General features: G+C 35.6%; 4 protein-coding genes across 5 annotated transcripts; 1 reads left to right on the forward strand and 3 right to left on the reverse strand.

The window, feature by feature from the left end:
• Positions 1-52: 52 nt before the first annotated feature.
• On the reverse strand, positions 53-6,749 carry LOC110416284 (kinesin-like protein KIN-14R). Its single transcript, XM_021428235.2, has 19 exons — positions 6,394-6,749; positions 5,719-6,020; positions 5,457-5,628; positions 5,288-5,367; positions 5,020-5,203; positions 4,756-4,865; positions 4,563-4,662; positions 4,405-4,491; positions 4,132-4,308; positions 3,372-3,645; positions 3,107-3,268; positions 2,658-2,873; positions 2,540-2,577; positions 2,106-2,269; positions 1,719-1,970; positions 1,559-1,624; positions 1,254-1,328; positions 850-918; positions 53-767 (listed from the first exon to the last, which is right to left on the reverse strand). Exons 1-19 carry the CDS (start codon positions 6,605-6,607, stop codon positions 294-296), a joined length of 3,216 nt encoding a protein of 1,071 aa, XP_021283910.1. The 5' UTR covers positions 6,608-6,749; the 3' UTR covers positions 53-293.
• Positions 6,750-7,275: 526 nt separating this feature from the next.
• On the reverse strand, positions 7,276-10,335 carry LOC110416629 (uncharacterized). 2 transcript variants are annotated; one of them, XM_021428657.2, is made up of 5 exons: positions 9,915-10,335; positions 9,641-9,667; positions 9,384-9,506; positions 8,910-9,156; positions 7,276-8,633 (listed from the first exon to the last, which is right to left on the reverse strand). In XM_021428657.2, the coding sequence occupies exons 3-5, from the start codon at positions 9,416-9,418 to the stop codon at positions 7,827-7,829; spliced, it is 1,089 nt and encodes a 362-aa protein (XP_021284332.1). In that variant the 5' UTR covers positions 9,419-9,506; positions 9,641-9,667; positions 9,915-10,335; the 3' UTR covers positions 7,276-7,826. The 2 variants fall into 2 exon arrangements, with proteins under 2 accessions (XP_021284332.1, XP_021284331.1); XM_021428656.2 differs by having other exon boundaries at positions 9,860-10,335.
• A 347-nt stretch (positions 10,336-10,682) lies between these two features.
• On the reverse strand, positions 10,683-12,706 carry LOC110416940 (uncharacterized). Its single transcript, XM_021429088.2, has 5 exons — positions 12,548-12,706; positions 11,872-11,931; positions 11,506-11,586; positions 11,226-11,407; positions 10,683-11,082 (listed from the first exon to the last, which is right to left on the reverse strand). The coding sequence occupies exons 1-5, from the start codon at positions 12,567-12,569 to the stop codon at positions 10,981-10,983; spliced, it is 447 nt and encodes a 148-aa protein (XP_021284763.1). The 5' UTR covers positions 12,570-12,706; the 3' UTR covers positions 10,683-10,980.
• Positions 12,707-14,677: 1,971 nt separating this feature from the next.
• On the forward strand, positions 14,678-19,164 carry CLT2 (CRT (chloroquine-resistance transporter)-like transporter 2). Its single transcript, XM_021428712.1, has 10 exons — positions 14,678-15,224; positions 15,313-15,458; positions 15,653-15,690; positions 15,889-16,004; positions 16,717-16,816; positions 16,901-16,936; positions 17,027-17,077; positions 17,679-17,802; positions 18,458-18,583; positions 18,758-19,164. The coding sequence occupies exons 1-10, from the start codon at positions 14,842-14,844 to the stop codon at positions 18,913-18,915; spliced, it is 1,278 nt and encodes a 425-aa protein (XP_021284387.1). The 5' UTR covers positions 14,678-14,841; the 3' UTR covers positions 18,916-19,164.
• The last annotated feature ends 6 nt before the right edge of the window (positions 19,165-19,170 follow it).

Below are 19,170 nucleotides of genomic sequence, written 5' to 3' on the forward strand. Positions count from 1 at the left end.
TAAAAATTCGCTAGAACATAGCCCAAAATAGGAATGGGTTAATGTAGTTCGATGAATGTTTTAACAAACATATGTAGATTGTATACTTATGTTTACTCACTTTTACTGTTATGCCCTCAAGAAAATTGAGGTAAACTTGGCATGAAATTTTTTTTGGGCCAAACTTTAATTTAAACAAAAAATGGTAACAATGAGGTAAACTTAATACTTGATTACACATTAGTATAAGATAAGATCCTTGAGAGGGAGAGAACAAAGGCTAACACAATATAAACATTACTTCCACTCCCCTATCATCTTAACCACATCTTCAACTTGCTGCTGCTCTCTCTAAGTCCTGTAGCCTGATCTCTGTTGATTTTGTAGCTGGACAAGGCTTTTCCAACAGTATTGACTGACTTTGTACTCCTTGTAATCCTAGCTAAAGCTCTAGATGTGTCAACTTGCCTCGCCTTATTTGATTCAGTTGATAACGTCTTCTTGTCAAGAAGAGAAGATGATAGTAAAAGATTGTTCTCGGTCCCTTTGCTCTGTACCTGCTTTTTTCTCCTCAACTCTCGGAGGGAATCAGTACCTTTCAATAAGTCAGACCCCATATTCCTCGTTCTGCTATTACAGTTTAAGCTCCTTAGACTTGGAGGATCCATGCCAGATATGGCTTCTGTTGTTGATGTCGCGATAGGTGTGCCTAGTAACTTCTCTGCAGAATATACTTGCCGCAGAGGCTCCTCCTGGTGTTGTCTTAACTTTTGTTCGAGTTCATTAACCTGTAATTACACAGCAAGGGATTAGTATTTCACCGTACCGTCCTAAACTTCAATTCCTACTAACATCGAGGACAGGAAGAACCTTTTGTTGATGCAGTAGAGATCCTCCACTTTCTCCCTCCATTTTCAGCTTGTTCTCAAGTTCTTTAACCTGCATCAACAGAAAAGAGACAAATGATTTCTATTTTTTATATCATGTCCAATGCCAGACAGGATTCTTTCAGGAATGCCAATCAAAGGAAAAAAAAAGGTTTTATGGCTATTTGCTTTATCAATGAATTACCAAATTTGGTTTCCACCAACCACTCTTCGCTGTATTTGTTTACCATTAGAAAATTTTATCAGAAAGGAGTCCGGAGTTGGCACAATGGTATGTATATATCTAATGGCATCAATAACAGCAATTACCAATAATTGTTGAAGTAAAAAACAATGTACAAAAGAAAATGATGCTAGCAAGTCAAAATTTTCATTGGTTACAATCACCTTTTGCTGTAGCCTCCCTGAATGAAGCTCAAACTCCCCTGTTCTCTCTTTCAATATGCCCTCAAGCTGCTTGACCTGTGACAAGTAATACAAACAATCAATTTAAAAATGCAACTTTGAGCCTCTTAACTTTATATGTATAACAATCTTTTGGACACTCTTTCTTCTTTCCCCCAATGCATCATCCCTTGGTGACACTGATAAATTAATATTCTTGCCAAGTTGGCCATATGCTTAAGTATATATCAAATTTAACAATTTGTCAATAAAGTTAAAATGTCAAAGTTTCATTGAAAGCAGAAAACCTTGCGCTGTAGAGTCAAGGACACTGTCTGCTCACACTCTTTCAGTTTGTTCTCTGCCGCCTCAACCTGTGGTGGCAATACAAGTCAAACGTCGCATACAGTTACTTAGAACAAAAAAACTAAAAGGATACAAAACCTAGCTTATTCAATTGACATCAACCTTCAGCTGAAAATTTGAGCAAATTTCTTCCTTCTCCATCATTCTTTCTGAAAGTTGCAATAACTGCCTCTCTAGTTGTCTACATAACTCTGTCTTGGATGCAAGTTGGTCTTCAAGCTCATTAAGCTTTTCTTCTTGGATTTTGCAAAGCTGATCCCTACCTTTGGCTTTACCCTCTAAGTTGTGATAGTTCTCTTCTGACTTTCTTAGAGCTTCGTCTTTTAATCTCAATTCTTGCTTTGCTTTATCAAGCTTCAATAGTTCATGAGGAATATCAGGGAAAAAAGGTACACCACACGTTCAGGCTCAAGTATGGAAAGAAATCCACTTCAACATGCTTGTTTTGTGCTTGATTCTGTAATTTAAATAAACCATCAATGAGCTTACCATTTGTTTCAACTTTTGAAGCTCAGCAGTGTCAACCTGCTTCTTTACCAGACCCAACTCAACCCCTCGAACCCGACTTGCAAAATTTAAAGAACTTAGGGTCTCACCTAAGTCCTGCTCTGAAGGGCTGATTTGTACAAACATCAAGGTTTTAGAGTCACCCCCTACAGCAGATGAATACAGGCTTTTAAAAATGGCAGATATTTAATGCTTTTGTTCCCTTCATATGATAACAAAATTAATAACTTGTCATCGTTGCAAGTGCACCATATTCCATATAAAAGCATTCACTTGCGAACTCTGAGCACTGTTGTAAATGTGCTCATACATACAAGAGCAAATAACCTCGATTTTTTTAGGAGTCTAAACTTGAACATTTTCACAGTTGACTAATAGGATATTCAAATAAGACCCATCAACATATGACTGCCTACCTAAGGAATCTTGGAGTAGATGTGTGAGCTTGGAATTCCTGCAAAACCCACTAGATAAATATCTGAATACTTGAAAACAGCAATAGACATCTGGAATACATCGAGATGAATAGCAAACCTATATGGGATGTGGATGCTTTTGGTTGCCAAAGCAGAAATCACATCTCCTAAAGCGGAAAGTGATCTGTTGATGTTTTGGGCTTCCTTGAGCCGTTCTCCTTGCACCTCAGTTTTTGCTAGCCTTTCACTACCGGCCAAATCCACAAGCCATAGCTTGCTCTTGGTGCATTCACCACTGATCAAATTCTTTGCTCTTACCAATATGCAGAGCATGCTACAAAAACAATAGATATATGAAACCAACATTGTCTTCTATAACATACAAACTCTTTCCTCTTATCATTTTATACAGATTGAGAGAACAGGAACAACATTTGCAATTAAAACAAATATGAAAATGGTTATAACAGAGACCATAGCATACTGTAGCAAAGACCACTAATTTGCTTTCTGCCTCAAGCGAAAACCAAAGCTACTCATAACAAAAAGGTTCTTGGCGATACTAACCAATGAGATCGGCTACTATGCTCATTCACATTATTTGACCCTACAGCTCTTGCACTGTTTCCAGCCTGCAGAACATTCCAAACCTCCTTAATATTTTCAACTTTGGCTTCCACTATCCCAGGCACATGATGAAACCCCTCTGAAGCCTGCCTTATCTCCAGCCTAAAACATAGAGCAGATCCAATCAATAGTAATGCCTACAGTTATGACAAAAATACACCGAGCTGAAACTAATTGCATTGTATGAATAAGATTTTGACTTTACTTTTTTGAAGTTGGCGCAGTTGCAAGCAAGTCTCTAATTTGCTCATTGTAGACTTCAAGCACACTAACAAATATACTGTATGTATAAGTTTCTTTCCGCTCATCAACAATTTCAAACAACTGCTCTAAGGTTCTATAGTTCACTCCTCGATTTTGCTCTGTACCTTCCATGGTAAAAGTCTTCCCTGTCCCTGTCTGCCCATATGCAAATATACAAACATTGTAGCCATCTAACACTGACGTTACCATAGGGGAAGCATCTGCAAACACATCAACTGTACCAGCAGAAAATAATTTGAATTAAAATACTTTTTTTTTTCCTTATTCTCCGCTGCAAATCAATTCCATGAGTTATTGCATCTTCAAAGATCCTTCAGCCTTTGACAAAAACCCAGTCAAACTAATGGGATTAACAAATTAATTTGGTTAAGATTTTTTTTATTTTGCTACAAACCTACACAGTCAGAAAATCAATGATACTGAAGCATGCAATTTCCAGATTTCCCAACAGGTAATAAAAAGCAATAAATGACATTTCAGCTGGAGAGATAGCCAAAGGAGGAAAAATAATCTGACCTGTTGGGATATATTTCCTAAAATACTAAAAAAAAATTAAGCTAAAGAAAATCTATTTATAGTATTCACTGTTCTTTTTGTTATTAAATATACTGTGAATTTGGGTGAGGTACGCTTGACAGAAAAGTTTGGTGCCTTTAATTCTTTAGTTTTGTTATTTAGAGAGCCTATTTAGAGGTCTTAACCTTGATCATCCTTAGGTGTATAAACTCGATCAAATTTGAAATTTTTCTTCATCGAGCTGCCTGTAAGTATCCCCATATCTCCATCCTTAGCTGCAGTAAAATCTACAACTGTTGCATACCCAGCTGAAGCCTCCCCCTTACTTAATGGACGGCACCTACAGAACACTCTAATGTTTCCTGAAAATTATGATTATATAAGCAAGCTTGGGTCAGTTCACTTTACAATTCAAATATGAAAAGTAAAATGCAAAAGTTTTAAACATCAAAACATGCCTTTTGCTTCCTCTATCTGGTTATGCAGCTTTCTCCTCACCGCCTGCTCCTCATTGAACTTCAATTTTAAATCTTCACACTGTGCAACTGCAGTTCAGATAATTATTAGGTATAGAGGCTTTTACGAAAAAATTAGTTGCTTCGTAATGCATACTCACCCAATGCTTGAACTGCAAATATCATCTTGCTTAATTGTGGAATTGAATCAGCACACTCATGAGCCTTATTAGAGAGCTGAGAATGCTCTTGCTTCATGGTCTGCAATGGATCAGTGGATATGAAAGCCCCTTTGATGTTTGAGCAGGTGTCAAGAAGATTTATACAATTTGTAGACAAAAAAATATAGTTTACCTTTATTTTTCTCTCCAACTCGTCGATCGAAGCAATCCAAAATCTCTTATCACATTTATATTTAGAAGAAACATCCTTCAGCTTCGCAGTTTGTCTTTCCAAGGTTTGATCTGTATCAACATTAGGCATGGTTAGAAGAGTTTCAGTTTTCTAGCAAAAAGAATGGCTCTTATATTTTCATAGGTTCTTTTTTAATCACATTAGCAACCTCCACTCCCTCAATTGTCCTTTCACATCAAGACATTCAGCTAAACCTCTGCTTACCTAAATACATATTTTGGAAGAACTTGTTGTCAAGTTCCATCCTGACCTTCTCTAGTTGCTCATTTGTAGCTGTTAATGACATCCAAGCCTCATAGCATTCATCTGTCTTCAGCTGGCACAGATTCTTCAGCTCTTGTATCTTCTTTTCATAATTTGCTGTAAATTTCATCCTCATATGTTTCTTCTGCAAACCACATGAATATAAAATAAATGATTACGAAAAAATCTTTTACACTTCAAGGTCTCAATCGAAAGGTTCCAGTCTAACCTGAGGTGATGAAATTTCCATTTCAGCAGCACAATTGTTACATACTAAATTATCGCATTTCACTTGAGATGCTTTATCCACTACAGAAGAAAAATAAATAAGCAAACCAGGAAGTCTCCCCGGGAAATATTCATAAATATAGCAAACTAACATGAAGGAAGGAAGATACCAGGTAATTCTGTTGCCCGTTTTATGCAAATCCCATTAACTATTGGGCTTCCACAAACTCTTTCAAACTTTATAACGATCACCCTGTCCTCTCCCACTGAAACTCTAATATCCACCACTTGTAACGGCTTGTTTGCTCCAACAATAGAGTATATATCAAGTTCAGACAATACCTGACATTTTTGGGACAAAAAAACAGCACTTCATCAAAATCAATGAACCAAACAACTTTATGCATCAAAGTCTTATTCAAATTCACTTGCCTTGTCTCCTTGAATGAAGACATCAAAAACTCTCATTCCTTTAGGACCATTGGTGTTTACTATTTCTGCGAAATGAAGATCAACCAAATAGTCACCCGGGGAAAAATCATTGAAGCGATAAGTGAAGTTTCCAAAACGTGCCGATTGATAAATCGATGGAATATCGCCGCCATCATTTATGCTTTCACCGGTTCTCAAGACATCCCCTCCTTCGAAAAAGCTATCACCACAAACATCGATTGTGCGCGTTCCTTCTTTCTTTACAGTCCCACCTCCAGCATTTAAAAACATTACAGCATTGTCTGGATCAAAACAAAACAGTGAATTCTACATTTAAATTAATAATAAATCTTTTTTGAATTCAACCGTTATCCACATGCGAGAATCCTCCCTAAACAGTAATTTAAAAATAAAAAAGAGAACTAAACAAAAAGAATTTTGAAGTTTTATCTTCTTCCTGTTTTACAGCAACTAACTGACAATTTTAGCAAATTGATATGAAAAGAAATTCTAAAGATCTAGAGATTCTTGGTTTCGCATATTAACTTGCATTTTCTTCATTGCAGCCAAAGAGAATCAAAAGACAAAAATGAACATTAAACTCGGACTAAGGTACATAAAGAAACAAGAATTGACGAAAAGGAGAATGAGTGTAAATTAGAAAAAGAAAAAAACCTGTGTTTTGGGAGCTTATACAACCAGATTTAATCAATCTTGAACCAGAAATGCACAGTGCTGAATCGAATTCATCTTCGTGTACATTGTCGTATTCAGTATTCATGTTATTTTCGGGATTTTCTTCGCAGTTTGAGAAACTGCAAGGCCTAGAATTTGGGCTTAGGAATTTGGAGTGTTCGAGATAAGAGTTAGGGAATCGAGATTCCGCCATGACGGAGAGCGACCAACAAAAAGAGAGGGAAGGAACTCGCAGTGTCGCAGAGGAGCTGTTTTTTGAATCTTGCTTTGTTTCTTGTTCTCTGCTTTTGACTTGTGCCGACTACTCTAAGTTGTAAGAGATCATTGCCTTAATTGCTTCGAAATTTAAATTTGCTAAACGGCATTTGAATTTTAACTTTGTAGGCCGTTACTCTTTCACTTGAGGCCTTGAGGCTCCTGGTGGGTCACATTGTGGGCCGGCTCCTGAGATATTCTCCGATCGATGGGTGGTCCAAAATGATTATCCTATTTCCATTTTTCTTGGTTAAACTCTTGCTTCAAACTTGATCCAGCCCAAGAACGTAGAACTCAAACCAAGAGCTATTAAAAATGATTTTGTCCAAATGTCACGATTTTTATATTAAAAATAAATAAATAAATTTAAATTCATAAATAAAAACTTACTTTCATATATCTTTTAGATTGAATATGTGAAATGAAAACATGAACTCGTAATAAATAATATCAAAACAGATTTAATTCTTTATTAATATGAAACCCCTTATAAAAAATATTAAAATTAAAATAAATTTGAATCAAAGTATAATATCTCTATTCTATGAGTAAAAGAGATTGCACGATTGATTCAATTAAACAATACTATGAAAGTGTTTCATAATTAAATGAAATAAAATATTACGAATCTTATATCGATAAAAAGATAAGATAATGTGAATATTAGATTTATAAATAAAAACCTACCTTTGCTTAACAAAAGAATGCTTACTTTTCTAAAGTATGTTATTATGTCATGAAGCCACCAATATACATATAGAAGGGTTCATATTGGTCAAGGAGAATGTACATGACCAATTGACGAAACGTACAAGACCAAGAACTCGGGCCCGACCGTGATTTCCATGATAGTAAGAACTTGAGACTTCAAATGGGTGCCTTACTGCCTCCGGTTGAAATGTGCAAGTTTTCTTGGTTCCTGATCACGAGTTGCCACAGGCACCTAAGCAGTCAGTATCTCACAAGGTAAAGGTCTTCCCGGAGTTTGAGAACTCACCAGAGTTTAAATCCTATACTCCAAATGCAAGAACAAACCATCTAAGAAATCTTATACAACACCACGTGTTCTAATTACTACCCTACACCAAAGCTGAACGACCTCAAATCATCTTCATATTTTTTCCCCATTCTTTTGGTTATAAAGTCAATATCAGATGCTAACGTCTAAAGTAAATCTTGCCCCTTGCATCATCCTTGATAATATTGTTAAGGCTATCAGGAAAGTCAACAGGCCACAAGACTGCATCACTTTCCCTGAGAACCATCCTTGAAAGATGATCAGCTGCTTTATTAGTTTCCCGCCATGAATGAGTAACCCCATAATTGTCAAACTTAGTTAGAAGCTTCCAGATTTGCTTCAAACAGCGACTACACTTTGCACCATAACACTGCTCTCGGTTAATGGTTTTCACAACGCTCATCGAATCAGATTCAACCCATATTACTTTAATACCTAAACCTGAAGCAAGAACAAGACCCCTCCAAATTGCCCATAGTTCAACCAAGAAAATATCATCTTGAGGAGCTTTAGAGACAAAAGCACATAACGGATCACCCTTATAATCGCGAAGCAAACCACCAAAACCTGCATTTTCTGGATCTACAGATCCATCTGTATTTAATTTTATGCATCCTATCTTTGGCTTCTTCCATCTACACCATCTAATTGACCTGGTGACAGGATTTAGAAGGCTTTCAATGTTCAGGTTTCTGAGAAAAACAACCCTCCCAGCTTTCTTTGACACTGAAGATAACTTACAAGTGGCCCTCAATGCCAGTGCGTCTGCTCTGAGCTCATCTTCCTTGGTTTTGTGTTTCTTCCCTCGAAAGTGTTTCTTTAAACATTTTTCACTTGAAGCACTTATCAGACAAAGTACACAGCTCCATTCCTTTTGAACTCTCTTTGGATTGGTTAACCAAGTAGAATTCACCTCTTTTTTGTCAGAACTACGATCAAAATTTCCCTGGCATAGAGAAACACAAAAAGGAAAAGGAATTCCATATGAACTCATGACAACCTGATTTAATCAAAATCAAGCTGACGACTGACAAACAAACTATGAAACTCCTATGAATTAAAGAAGGAAGTTGATAAGGACTGGGAAAAAAATCTTTGCGTCCTTTTCCCAATTCAGTAATTTATTAGCACATTTTTACATAGAACTTCCCTTTGCAGATGCCCAGTGTTGTGATTTGTTGAGCTTATGATCTATCCTAAAATCATCAATGTATAAACCTACCTCGCCATTGATAATTAGTTTCTCCAATTTTGGCCCGTTCTTGAGTCTGCTTGTATCAGCATCATCAAGGATGCCATTCTGTGCTTCGGATACGATGTCCTTCTTCTTTGGCAAGAACAGGATGTACCATATTTTCTCACTAAAATAAGGTCTGATTAAATGCTTGAAGACATAAGAAGCACCACCAAAGTAAGGCGTGACCAGCAATATGGTGGCAACACCCTTTGCATAGGGCCAAAAAGGAAACCTGCCATGATAAAAACAAAACCCAAGCACAAAATTCAGTGAGAAAATTCTAGCAAACACCAAGACCAACATATGCAAACATGGACGCTAGTGGCAGGTTTCAACTCTTACTAGTTCCATCAAATTATATAATAAGCTCATAAATTTCCAAGTTGAACTACAAAAACAAAGCCAAAACATGATTAAACAATGTAAACTACCAATCGCAACTCTAAAAGCCCAAATTACCAATTCAAAAACTTCCCAAGCGTCAGCTCCACCATTGTGATCAAAGCAAACAGAACCCAGTATGTCAGACATTGCTGACTTTTGAAGGAAGAATTATTCTCCACCGTCCGAATTGAAACATATCTGCAATTTAAACAGGAAAAAAAGAAGAAGAGAAAATCATCTGCACAGATGCTAAATCCCACTCAATATAGAAATAAAACCCGCATTCAGTATATCAAGATGTAATGAGAAAAATCAAGACGATAGCTACTCACAAGGGATAAATTAAAGTGAATGAAGGCCTGCAGATCGATACGAATTTAATAAAGCATCGGTTAGAGAATCTGAGGCAAATACTTAATAAGCTTTGGAGAAAGCTTAAATCAGAAAAGTAATCAAATCTAGCATCTTATCGCATTACAGAAAGTTTAAAGACAATAAAAAATTGACAAAGAGAAAACAGAGAAAAAGAGAAGAAAACACCAATTGCGTACCAACAGAGAACAGTTAAGATACTTGCTAAGAGCTCGAGAAAAACTTTGCAAATACCCATTTGTTCAACTTCACTTCTGGATGTTCTCTTTCGCTCCTTTTCAGCATTTTGAAGAGGTAGAGCCTAAGAAATTTCCTTTTACTGACATTTTTTGAAGTGGGTTTTTCGGTTTACGAGAGAACAGAGTTGGGGAAAACTGGTAGTCGATTGTGGTCAAACCAAATTAAAATAAAATATCGGGTTTGGTGGAAAAGTGTTACCCGCCGAAGTGAGGACCAATCGTCAATCGAATTAGCCGCGGCGATGCTGAGTTCAAGCGTTCTCATTTGAGTCGCATGATCAGACAGATATTCAGGTATATCAACTACGTTAGTTGAAGCATTGACCAAAGCATGTTCGCTCGCAAAGATGAACACTGGTAATTTTTATGGTCGTTTCTTAAGGAAAGGGCAAGTGCACCGTAAGAAGATGTACTCTTCTCCTTTGGATCACGGGAAGATATATCAGTGTTTAATTTTTTAAAGAAGGAAATAAAAATTGGATAATTAGTTACTGCAACGTGATTAAAATGTACTAAAATGCTAAACAAAAAGAGTATGTAAGTTGCACAACAAGCTTTAATTAAACCATGATCTTACTTCTTTATTTGAATTAACGCTTTTATCTAATATTAAACGCCATATTCTTGTTTTTGTCTTTAAATTAGTGACTTTGCCTGTTGAACAAGGAAGCATTTTCCATGATACTGACTAGACTACGGCCTTAGAAGGTGTACATGTATAATACTAATACAATTTTTAGCTTAAGCTCGTTTTTACGGGTAGTGATCAAAAAAAAGTTTCAGCTAATCTTGCAAACAACTAATAAAATTACAAACCATCGCAGTAAGATTAGGGCATAAACCCAAAATAAAAAAGAAGGTATAAAGCTTCATCAAGGAGAAGTGTAGAATATAAGATAAGCCAGGATGTGAACTTTTGGATGGAAAGTCTACCGGAATTGGTTGCTCTGTGAGACTTATTTACTAATACATGGTGCCAAGTTCCACCAGCAAATTCATGCCGTGCACCAATAACAAGACACCCTATTCAAACTACTTATTGACTAGAGAGATGTTGAGCATCAAGCACCACCCAATAATGCACCAGAGCTCCTGCGGCATTCCTGCAGCATATCCATGTAGAATTGGCATTTGCTGATATCACTTCCATAGCTGCTCAGACACTGCAAGCAAAATAAGAAGCATTAGTCTGGAAAGTAGAATTAAAATGCACAACAACCAGCAAACTTTACTCTCAACATGCAGGAGCATCACTCAAAACCAAGGACTATTAGATGAAAAACACATGGGATGAAAAGATTCATACATCACTTAGAGCTTTGGATTGACTGCCACAAGCATCAGAGTTTGCAAGACTGTTCATGTTTGGTGCAGGAGCAGCAGCAGCTGGTTCTGATGAAGCAACAGTCTCGTGTTTGACGACCCGAGGGCCAAAAATGGAATCAACAGCCCTGTGAGCCATAGCAGTGCCAGTACCCCATGCCAAACCTACACATAGACAAAGAAGAAAAATAAAAACAGTCCATTGAATGTCAATAGCCTATAAAAAAATTACTAATACTAACAAAAAATAGCTTTTGACTAACCATCTGCAATAGTAGCACCAATTCCTCCGGCCACAGATCCACTTCCACCAAGCCCAGGTGCTGGTGGAGGGGCAGAAGCAGCTGCAACAAACAATAACCAATTTATTTTACCAAAGTAAATAAACATCACTTCATAAAAAACACTATAAAAACAATATTTCAAAAAAATTCACTTGAAATACCAAATTCTAAGCAAATTAAAATGGATATGCTCTACTAATTCGCCATCTCTTCACCCCTGTTCTTATTGAATTTCCTTAATAAATAATTAATTAGCGAGAGAAATAAGCACTACGGATGAAGTTATTTATTGAGTGCAGTCCTCGTGATATGGAAAAGATATTACATCAATAAAATAAAAATTACCAGGTTGCAGCGGAGGATTATGGGATGGTGCAGAGGCAGCAGGGCGTGGAGCTGACCTTCCTGCAAAATCAAAATTTCTGCTTAAGATCACCGTCTGTGTCAATTACAGTGCTACAACTACTGGAAAAAGGGGGAATGATGCAAACAATAAGTCAAAAATCAAATGAAAAATGCAATGTGCGTCCAATGTCCGCAAAAATTGATTCTCTTAAAGAATATTACCAAAATTTCACAACCGCTAATGCATAACAACGGGTATAAATCACCCCAGTTTACAGCTCTCCCTGCACCTTTTGAATCCCCCTTCCCCCAAATGAACACGAAATCAACACAAATATGAAGCTAAAAGCAAAACTAGCCTAAACCAAACGAAATACCTAACTCTTATCTTTTGTATCATGACAAAACTTACTTAATCAAATAAATTTGTCAGAGAAAACTCCTAAACGAAGAGATGGAATACTAAGAAGCGATTATTCATCAAAAATAGGGACTCTTAAATGTAAATGCACGGGAATTATAGCATAAATCATAACAATACAATGAAAATTTCCATTTCTCTTTTCTTAAACGAAAAACTAATGGATCGCAGAAAAAGGAAACATCGTGAGGAGAAACTAAACGGGAATCAAATAACTATGGCTAAGACCGAGTCATATTCGGGTCGAGTTCTCACCTGCAGAATTTCGGCGAGGCATTGTTTCGAAGCTGGTAATTAGAAGAATTCGAATAGGAAGAGCTTAAACACTAACAGAGGAAGTGGGTTTCACAGGCATAAAATTGTACGCTGGGTAGAGGTTGCGAAAATTTGAAGGGAGCATATATATAGGCTGCTGTGGCACAATGCGATTGTTGCTTGGCCAATAAGTTGGGTTTTCCCGGGCCCGTTTCTGACCACATTTCTAGGACTCGCACCTTCTTCTGGAATGTTCCTGCTATTGATCAGCTGGGAATTTAGAATGTTCATGGGTCAAAAATATAAGCCCATCCTTGCTTTCAAGTCAGATTTTGCTTAACCCCAAATCATTTCAATAGATTTTCGGTTAATGGTGCACAGATGTATTTTTTAATTAAATTATATATTCAATTTCTATATGTTAAAAAAATATAAATTTAATCTTTTTATAATAATTTATGTAAATCAAATTTTTATATTTTTTAACCGAAATTAATGCTGTTAAATTTATTTCATTAAATACGTTAATATAATATTTTAATTAAATTAATGTGATATTGATTATATATTAACTAAACATAATCATGATGATAAAGTATTAATTGAATTATCGAATTTATATTAATGTTACACTTAATGACATGATGAAAATTTTAATGGACAAAACCTTCAAATTTTAATCTAAAACACTCTAACCCTAATTAAATGAAATTAACAAAAAAAAAAAAAACAGGAAAAAACAAACCTAACAACCGAATTAAAATTGAGTCATTTGACTCATCTCACAAAATGCTAGAATTTGATGTTTCAATCTCTTTTCTAATATTGTAAGAATATCTCATTGACAAAACCCAATATTCAATATTTCTTTTTATTAAGATTGAGCTTTACCTGAGATTGGGTAAAGAAGTAAAGATAAATGTAACGCATTTTCCCTGCATTATTCTAACCTCTCCATGGTTGATGTTTACTGGGTTTTGATGATTCGTGATATTATGGTTGTTTGGATTTCTTCTGTTATGCTTGTGCACTCACTATTTTGGAATCGTTGTGATAGTTGCAAGGCTGGCCTTTTTCTTCTTTCTGGTGTGCTTGGGCCTCTAGTTGTCTTTTGCAGATTTCCTGGTCCTGTTTATGGTCTTCTTCTCTCTTTTTTTTTTTTCTCTTTTAATGTTTTATTAATTTTATTTAATTTAAGATTAAAGTGTTTTGAGTTAAAATATGGAGGATTTTTGTCTATTCATATTTATATCAACATTTCACCATATAGTATAAACTTGTTGTTAATCCCACCAATGCCATTTCATTATGATTATATTACGTCAACAAAATAGTTAACCAACTTAATTAAAATATCACTTTAATATATTGAAAATTTAATAGTGTTAGTTTTAGATTAAAATTAACAAATTGAAAAAGTATAAAGATTTAATTTAAAAAAATTACATGAAGCCTAAATTCACATAATTATATAATATAATTTTTTTTTCTTTTGTACAAGCAATTTCATTTATATTCTTTGTGTATATCCTTATACCAATTATACTCTTTCCATATTGTACTTAAGAGCAAAATTCTCCTTGTAAAAATATCTTTGCTATAACTTGTAAGAGAGAAAAAAACATTAAAAGATAGAATTTAGAGATTGTGGCCAATCTTTGAAAGATATAAAGATTAAATCTTGGCCTTAAAAATATTGTTGAAAAGGTTATATTTAAACCTTTTAAAAAGCATTTGTTCACAATGGATTAAACTCCTTAACTTGTTAAGAATTTTTGAAAGTTTGTTTACAACTTACTTATTTGTTGATTTGTGTATCAAATTACTTTTGATATATTTTAAAGTGAAAATAAATTTGAGAACCTTATATTCAAATTTACCTTTATTAAATATTAAATTTATTAAACTTATTTTTAAATTAAATTCACCCTCCTTTTGATATTCCTAGGTTATTATTGAGTTAATATTTCTATCACTATTATTTAATTATATTTAATTATAAAAGGTTCTATTATTTATTTGTTTTACAATTAAAGGTCTCTAAAATATAACCTCTCTTTGGTGTGTGTATATACACTATATAAGCTCTAGATGTTATACAAGACATTCTATAAAGAGCAAAATGGCAAATAATTGAATTGCGTGTTTGGTACCACAAGACTTCTGCTCCAAAACAATACACTCATAGACGGACCATCGTTTCCGCCCGTAGCCAAACAGAGCCAGTAGTTTCAAAATCCTTCACTGGCTCCTCCCCCCCTCTCCTCTTCTTCAGTCAACTTTTCTTCCTTACAATGTCGTTCCCCGCCACGTCGTCGTTCCGTTCCGTTCTCTCCCGTTGCCGAACCTACTCCCTCCTCAACTCCAATTCAGCTAAGCTTCACTATCTCATCTCAATGTCACTCCCTCAAAACCGTTCTCCATTCCCCCGGAATCTCAATCTCAATCTCACCCGTAGTATCACCAAAGTTCCACGCAATAACTCCCCCATCATCCGCCCTAATCTCATAGTTCGCGCCTCAAGCAAAACTCCGAACCCCGATCCTGATGCTAAACTACTCACAATCACCTCCGCGGTGACTGTCGCATTAGCCGTTGCTAATCGCGTTCTCTACAAGCTCGCACTCGTTCCCATGAAAGAATACCCTTTCTTTTTAGCTCAACTTACCACTTTTGGGTAAACCTTTTTCCTATTCTTTTCTACTTCAATTTATTTTTAATTTCTTCTAAGAGAAAAAAATTTAAAATTAATTTGAAAAATGTAGGTACGTGGTGATTTATTTTTCGATTCTGTTTGTCCGATACCGGGCGGGGATTGTGACTAATGAAATGTTAGGGTTGCCTAAATCACGATTCATAGCCATTGGTATTCTAGAAGCTCTTGGAGTCGCCAGTGGAATGGCTTCCGCAGGTGCAAACTTTTTGAACCGTTGATTAGAATTTTAGATCTGTAAATTTACAATGTTAATTACAAAAGAGCTGCTCAAGAATTCATTTTTATGAATTGAGATGCAAAAAATGCAATTCTATAATGTTTTGTTTTGAAGACTTTTGCTTTTGGCTAATTTTTTCATTTACCGTTTATTTATTTTTTAATCTCTACAGCAATGCTTCCAGGACCGGCCATTCCGATACTGAATCAGGTTTTATTTCCCATCCTTTTTTCCTGTGATAGAATATGCCTGCCGTAAATCTACTTGTTCGGAAATGTAAAGGATTATGCAAAAGAATTTCCCTTATTGAATTTAAGATTAAACATTCATAGTTAATTTATGTGATGTTTAACAATATAATTTATTCTCGGAAAAAGGAATTGAAATTGTAATTTTATTATTTTGTAGACCTTTTTAGTGTGGCAGCTAGCGTTTTCAACCATTCTATTGGGGAGGAAGTATACGATTAACCAAATCGCCGGCTGCTTGCTTGTAGCAATAGGTGTAGTGGTGGCTGTTGCAAGGTATGTTATCTTTTCTACTTTGTTGCTAAGAACCCTAGCTGTGGGTTTGTTGAAGTATTTCAATCTCATGTAGGTTGCCACAATGCAAAGTGGTAGAACAGCTTCTAGTATATATCTCATAAGAGGCACTGCCAGTAACTATTTGGCGCTTAAGATTGAAAAATAATATTTATTTCTTTAATTTCTTTTTCTTTATTTGAAATGGTCTGTATATATTTTTATTGAGCAGAAATTAACCTACTAATGGACACTTGGTATGTTATTGTAATATTGTTGACACAAATTTCCCTAATACCTTAAGCTACTGAAAAGGAAATGACTGTACAAATCTTCCAATTAGCATAATTAATTTTCTTGCACTTTGGCATAGCAGCTCAAAATGCCTGAGGTGAACCTCAAGATTTTGATTTTGGAATAAAGGAAATCTTTGTTACTTGTAGGAGTCATTATCTGACTTGGCTGCCAAACACAAGTGAAAAGGTTCACTTCTTAAATAAGAGCACTTTTTGTGAAAGTGCTGAAGGTTAGGAAAGTACATAAATTCTGTTAGGGCACTGCTTCGTCAAGACTATTGCAGAAATGTAGCTGAAATCAATACTATTATTCTTGTCACATTGAGGATTTGAGTTCCCCATATAGACATTTATGATTTATTATAGCTACTTGCATTAGGGTAAGATCTGATGGTAGTTTGAATCTTTTGTAATTGTAGTGGTTCTGATACTGACCAGATGCTCTCTGGAGTTGAGCTTATGTGGCCAGGAGTGATGATAGCATCAGCAGCTTTTCAAGCTGGTGCATCTATTATTAAGGTTCAAGCAATTCCTATCTTTCATAATTTCTAATGGAATTGTATGAGCAAAAGGTCAACAACATTTTTATCTGTCTTCAAACAGGAATTTGTTTTTATTGATGCTGCAAAGCGACTCAAGGTATGCCCTTTCTGCCACTAGCTTTCCATATTAGGTTGGCATGTTTATTTTCTTATTTATGCTCAAACTTTACCATCAATTCATGCGCAGGGGAAGTCACTTGATATATTTGTTGTCAATTCATTTGGATCTGGATTTCAGGTATGTTTCATGTAGTGCTATAAAATCTTGTGTTTATTTTATAGTCCTATTGATGCATGCTGTATGGTTCTTCATTTATACAAATAATTGAACCAATCTTGCTCAAATACCATCTTAGGAATGTTTTTGATGGGGCCACTCTAATGGTACAACAATGGATTTATTTTCTGCCTTATCTAAGTTTGATAGGGTGATTTTAATGTTTCTATTAATTTTTCCATATTTACAGTAACTTACCATGAAAGATAACCAAGCACTATCCATGCTCTTCCCTTCTTTAAACTAAAAAAGGAAATTGAAAGGGAAAAGTATTCCCACCTGGAAAAAGTTCATTTAGTGCAGATCTTAGATAGTTCAAAAATCCAGAGCAATTCTGAACCTGATTCAACTGCTCTATGCATCAAGTTTAGTGATAATGGATGTTCATTACTAAAAAAATGGTTCTCAAATCGAACAGATATCTTAGATTTTAAGCTGTTACAATCTTCATCAAGTATCTTTAACATTTTGTAATTTCAATTTATGCTTGTTGACCATGGGACCTTAATACTGGATTTTAACATGTTTTATGTTGAATTTTGATGTTTCCTTGAACTTGTAGGCTCTCTTTGTGCTTCTTTTGCTGCCTTTTCTGTCAAATTTGAAAGGCATACCATTTTCAGAACTTCCTTCATATTTAAAAAGTGGGGCTGCATGCTTTCTGAAAACTGGAGCTGGTACATCAGGCAAGTTCTTACATTTTAGTTAATGCAATGATGGATGTATTGCTTTTTTTGTTTTAAACCCTATTCCTGTAGATTTTTTTGGTAAGATACAAAAACTTCTAAACTCAGCACTATAGGATTTGGATTGTGAATAAGCAGCTTGATGTAAATTCTAAATCTGAGCAGTAATTGGCCCTTCGCACCACAAAGTTACCATCTAGCTTCATCTTTTACATATTTCAGACTTAGTTATTGAATCAAAATCTAGTATTTCACCAATTTCCATCCTATCTGCTTTCACTGTAAGTGCCCCAGTATTGGACTTGACAATAGTTAAGGCAATTCACTTAAGTTGAAGTGATATTAACATCTCTATTGGTGCATAAAATTTCAGGACTTGAATAATATGTTTTTCCGCGAACTGTTTTCCTTCAAGATGTAGTTCTCTTCATTACTAGACTCTAGGTTTCTTTGAACTATGCACTTAAAAGTAGGAAGAATTTTTAGCCAGTGGCTCTGTATTGGAACTCCCGTTAATGCTATAAAATGATTGATATCCCTGTTCAAGGTTTTTTGCATTCATGCTGCGAACACTTTCATTTGTCAATCAATTTCCTCCTAGTAACTTAGATTCACCATAAAATTTGGTTATAACAAGTTGCATTTGGCAATCCAGGTTGTGAGGGGGCTCCACTGCTGCCATTACTTTACATAGTTATTAACATGGTGTTCAACATATCGGTGCTCAATCTATTGAAAATATCCTCAGCCGTTATTTCTTCACTCGCTGTAACATTGGCAGGTCAACTCTCTCTCTCTCTCTCACATGTCACATTAATGGAATGATTACGTGCTTGCATGCATAGTCATAGCATGTACCTTGCTGAACGTGTATTTTGTACCATGTAAACAAATCTATTTTATGCCATTTGAAATGCATTTTACTAATGGATCCCTTTTCTGGTTCACTTTGCAGTGCCTATTTCGATTTACATTCTCTCCCTTCCTTTGCCTTATCTCCCCGAGGGTGCAAGCTTAAGCCCCTTCTTCCTGTTTGGTACCTTAATACTTGTGTCAGGTCTTGTTCTATACAACATAGCCCAACCTGTTATGGAGGACTCAAAAAGAGCTTGATCTTACTACTAAATAAGAAGGGCATCAGAGATTTCAACGTCACACTGGTTCCATCGTATATACTATGATTCATCATGTTAAAGATTATAACCTTATCGGCCATTTTTCACCATCGAGGGACAGAGTCTTCTGGAAAGTGAAAGTGCCAAGTCATTGTAATGTATGATCTCGTTCATTCTGGAAAGTCACAGTGCCAAGTCATTGTAATGTATGACCTCGTTCATACACCTTAGTATCCCACGGCCTTGAGGCCTT

Source organism: Theobroma umbraticum, unplaced genomic scaffold (genome assembly GCF_002168275.2).
Source record: "Theobroma umbraticum cultivar Fairchild unplaced genomic scaffold, ASM216827v3 scaffold_51.0, whole genome shotgun sequence".
NCBI classification, from domain to species: Eukaryota; Viridiplantae; Streptophyta; class Magnoliopsida; order Malvales; family Malvaceae; genus Theobroma; species Theobroma umbraticum.

Coding starts and splice junctions, on each gene's coding strand:
- LOC110416284 (XM_021428235.2), bottom strand. CDS start 6,607: ATGGCGGAATCTCGATTCCCTAACTCTTATCTCGAACACTCCAAATTC. Junction 4,663..4,755: donor AGTTGGAGAGAAAAATAAAG/GTAAACTATATT, acceptor GATCCATTGCAG/ACCATGAAGCAAGAGCATTC. Junction 3,646..4,131: donor TACACCTAAGGATGATCAAG/GTTAAGACCTCT, acceptor CTGCTGGTACAG/TTGATGTGTTTGCAGATGCT.
- LOC110416629 (XM_021428656.2), bottom strand. CDS start 9,918: ATGGGTATTTGCAAAGTTTTTCTCGAGCTCTTAGCAAGTATCTTAACT. Junction 9,668..9,859: donor ATCTTAACTGTTCTCTGTTG/GTACGCAATTGG, acceptor ATCGATCTGCAG/GCCTTCATTCACTTTAATTT. Junction 9,157..9,383: donor CTTGGGAAGTTTTTGAATTG/GTAATTTGGGCT, acceptor TTATCATGGCAG/GTTTCCTTTTTGGCCCTATG.
- LOC110416940 (XM_021429088.2), bottom strand. CDS start 12,569: ATGCCTCGCCGAAATTCTGCAG. Junction 11,932..12,547: donor GCCTCGCCGAAATTCTGCAG/GTGAGAACTCGA, acceptor TTGATTTTGCAG/GAAGGTCAGCTCCACGCCCT. Junction 11,587..11,871: donor TAATCCTCCGCTGCAACCTG/GTAATTTTTATT, acceptor TGTTTGTTGCAG/CTGCTTCTGCCCCTCCACCA.
- CLT2 (XM_021428712.1), top strand. CDS start 14,842: ATGTCGTTCCCCGCCACGTCGTCGTTCCGTTCCGTTCTCTCCCGTTGC. Junction 15,225..15,312: donor GCTCAACTTACCACTTTTGG/GTAAACCTTTTT, acceptor TGAAAAATGTAG/GTACGTGGTGATTTATTTTT. Junction 16,817..16,900: donor CTGGTGCATCTATTATTAAG/GTTCAAGCAATT, acceptor GTCTTCAAACAG/GAATTTGTTTTTATTGATGC.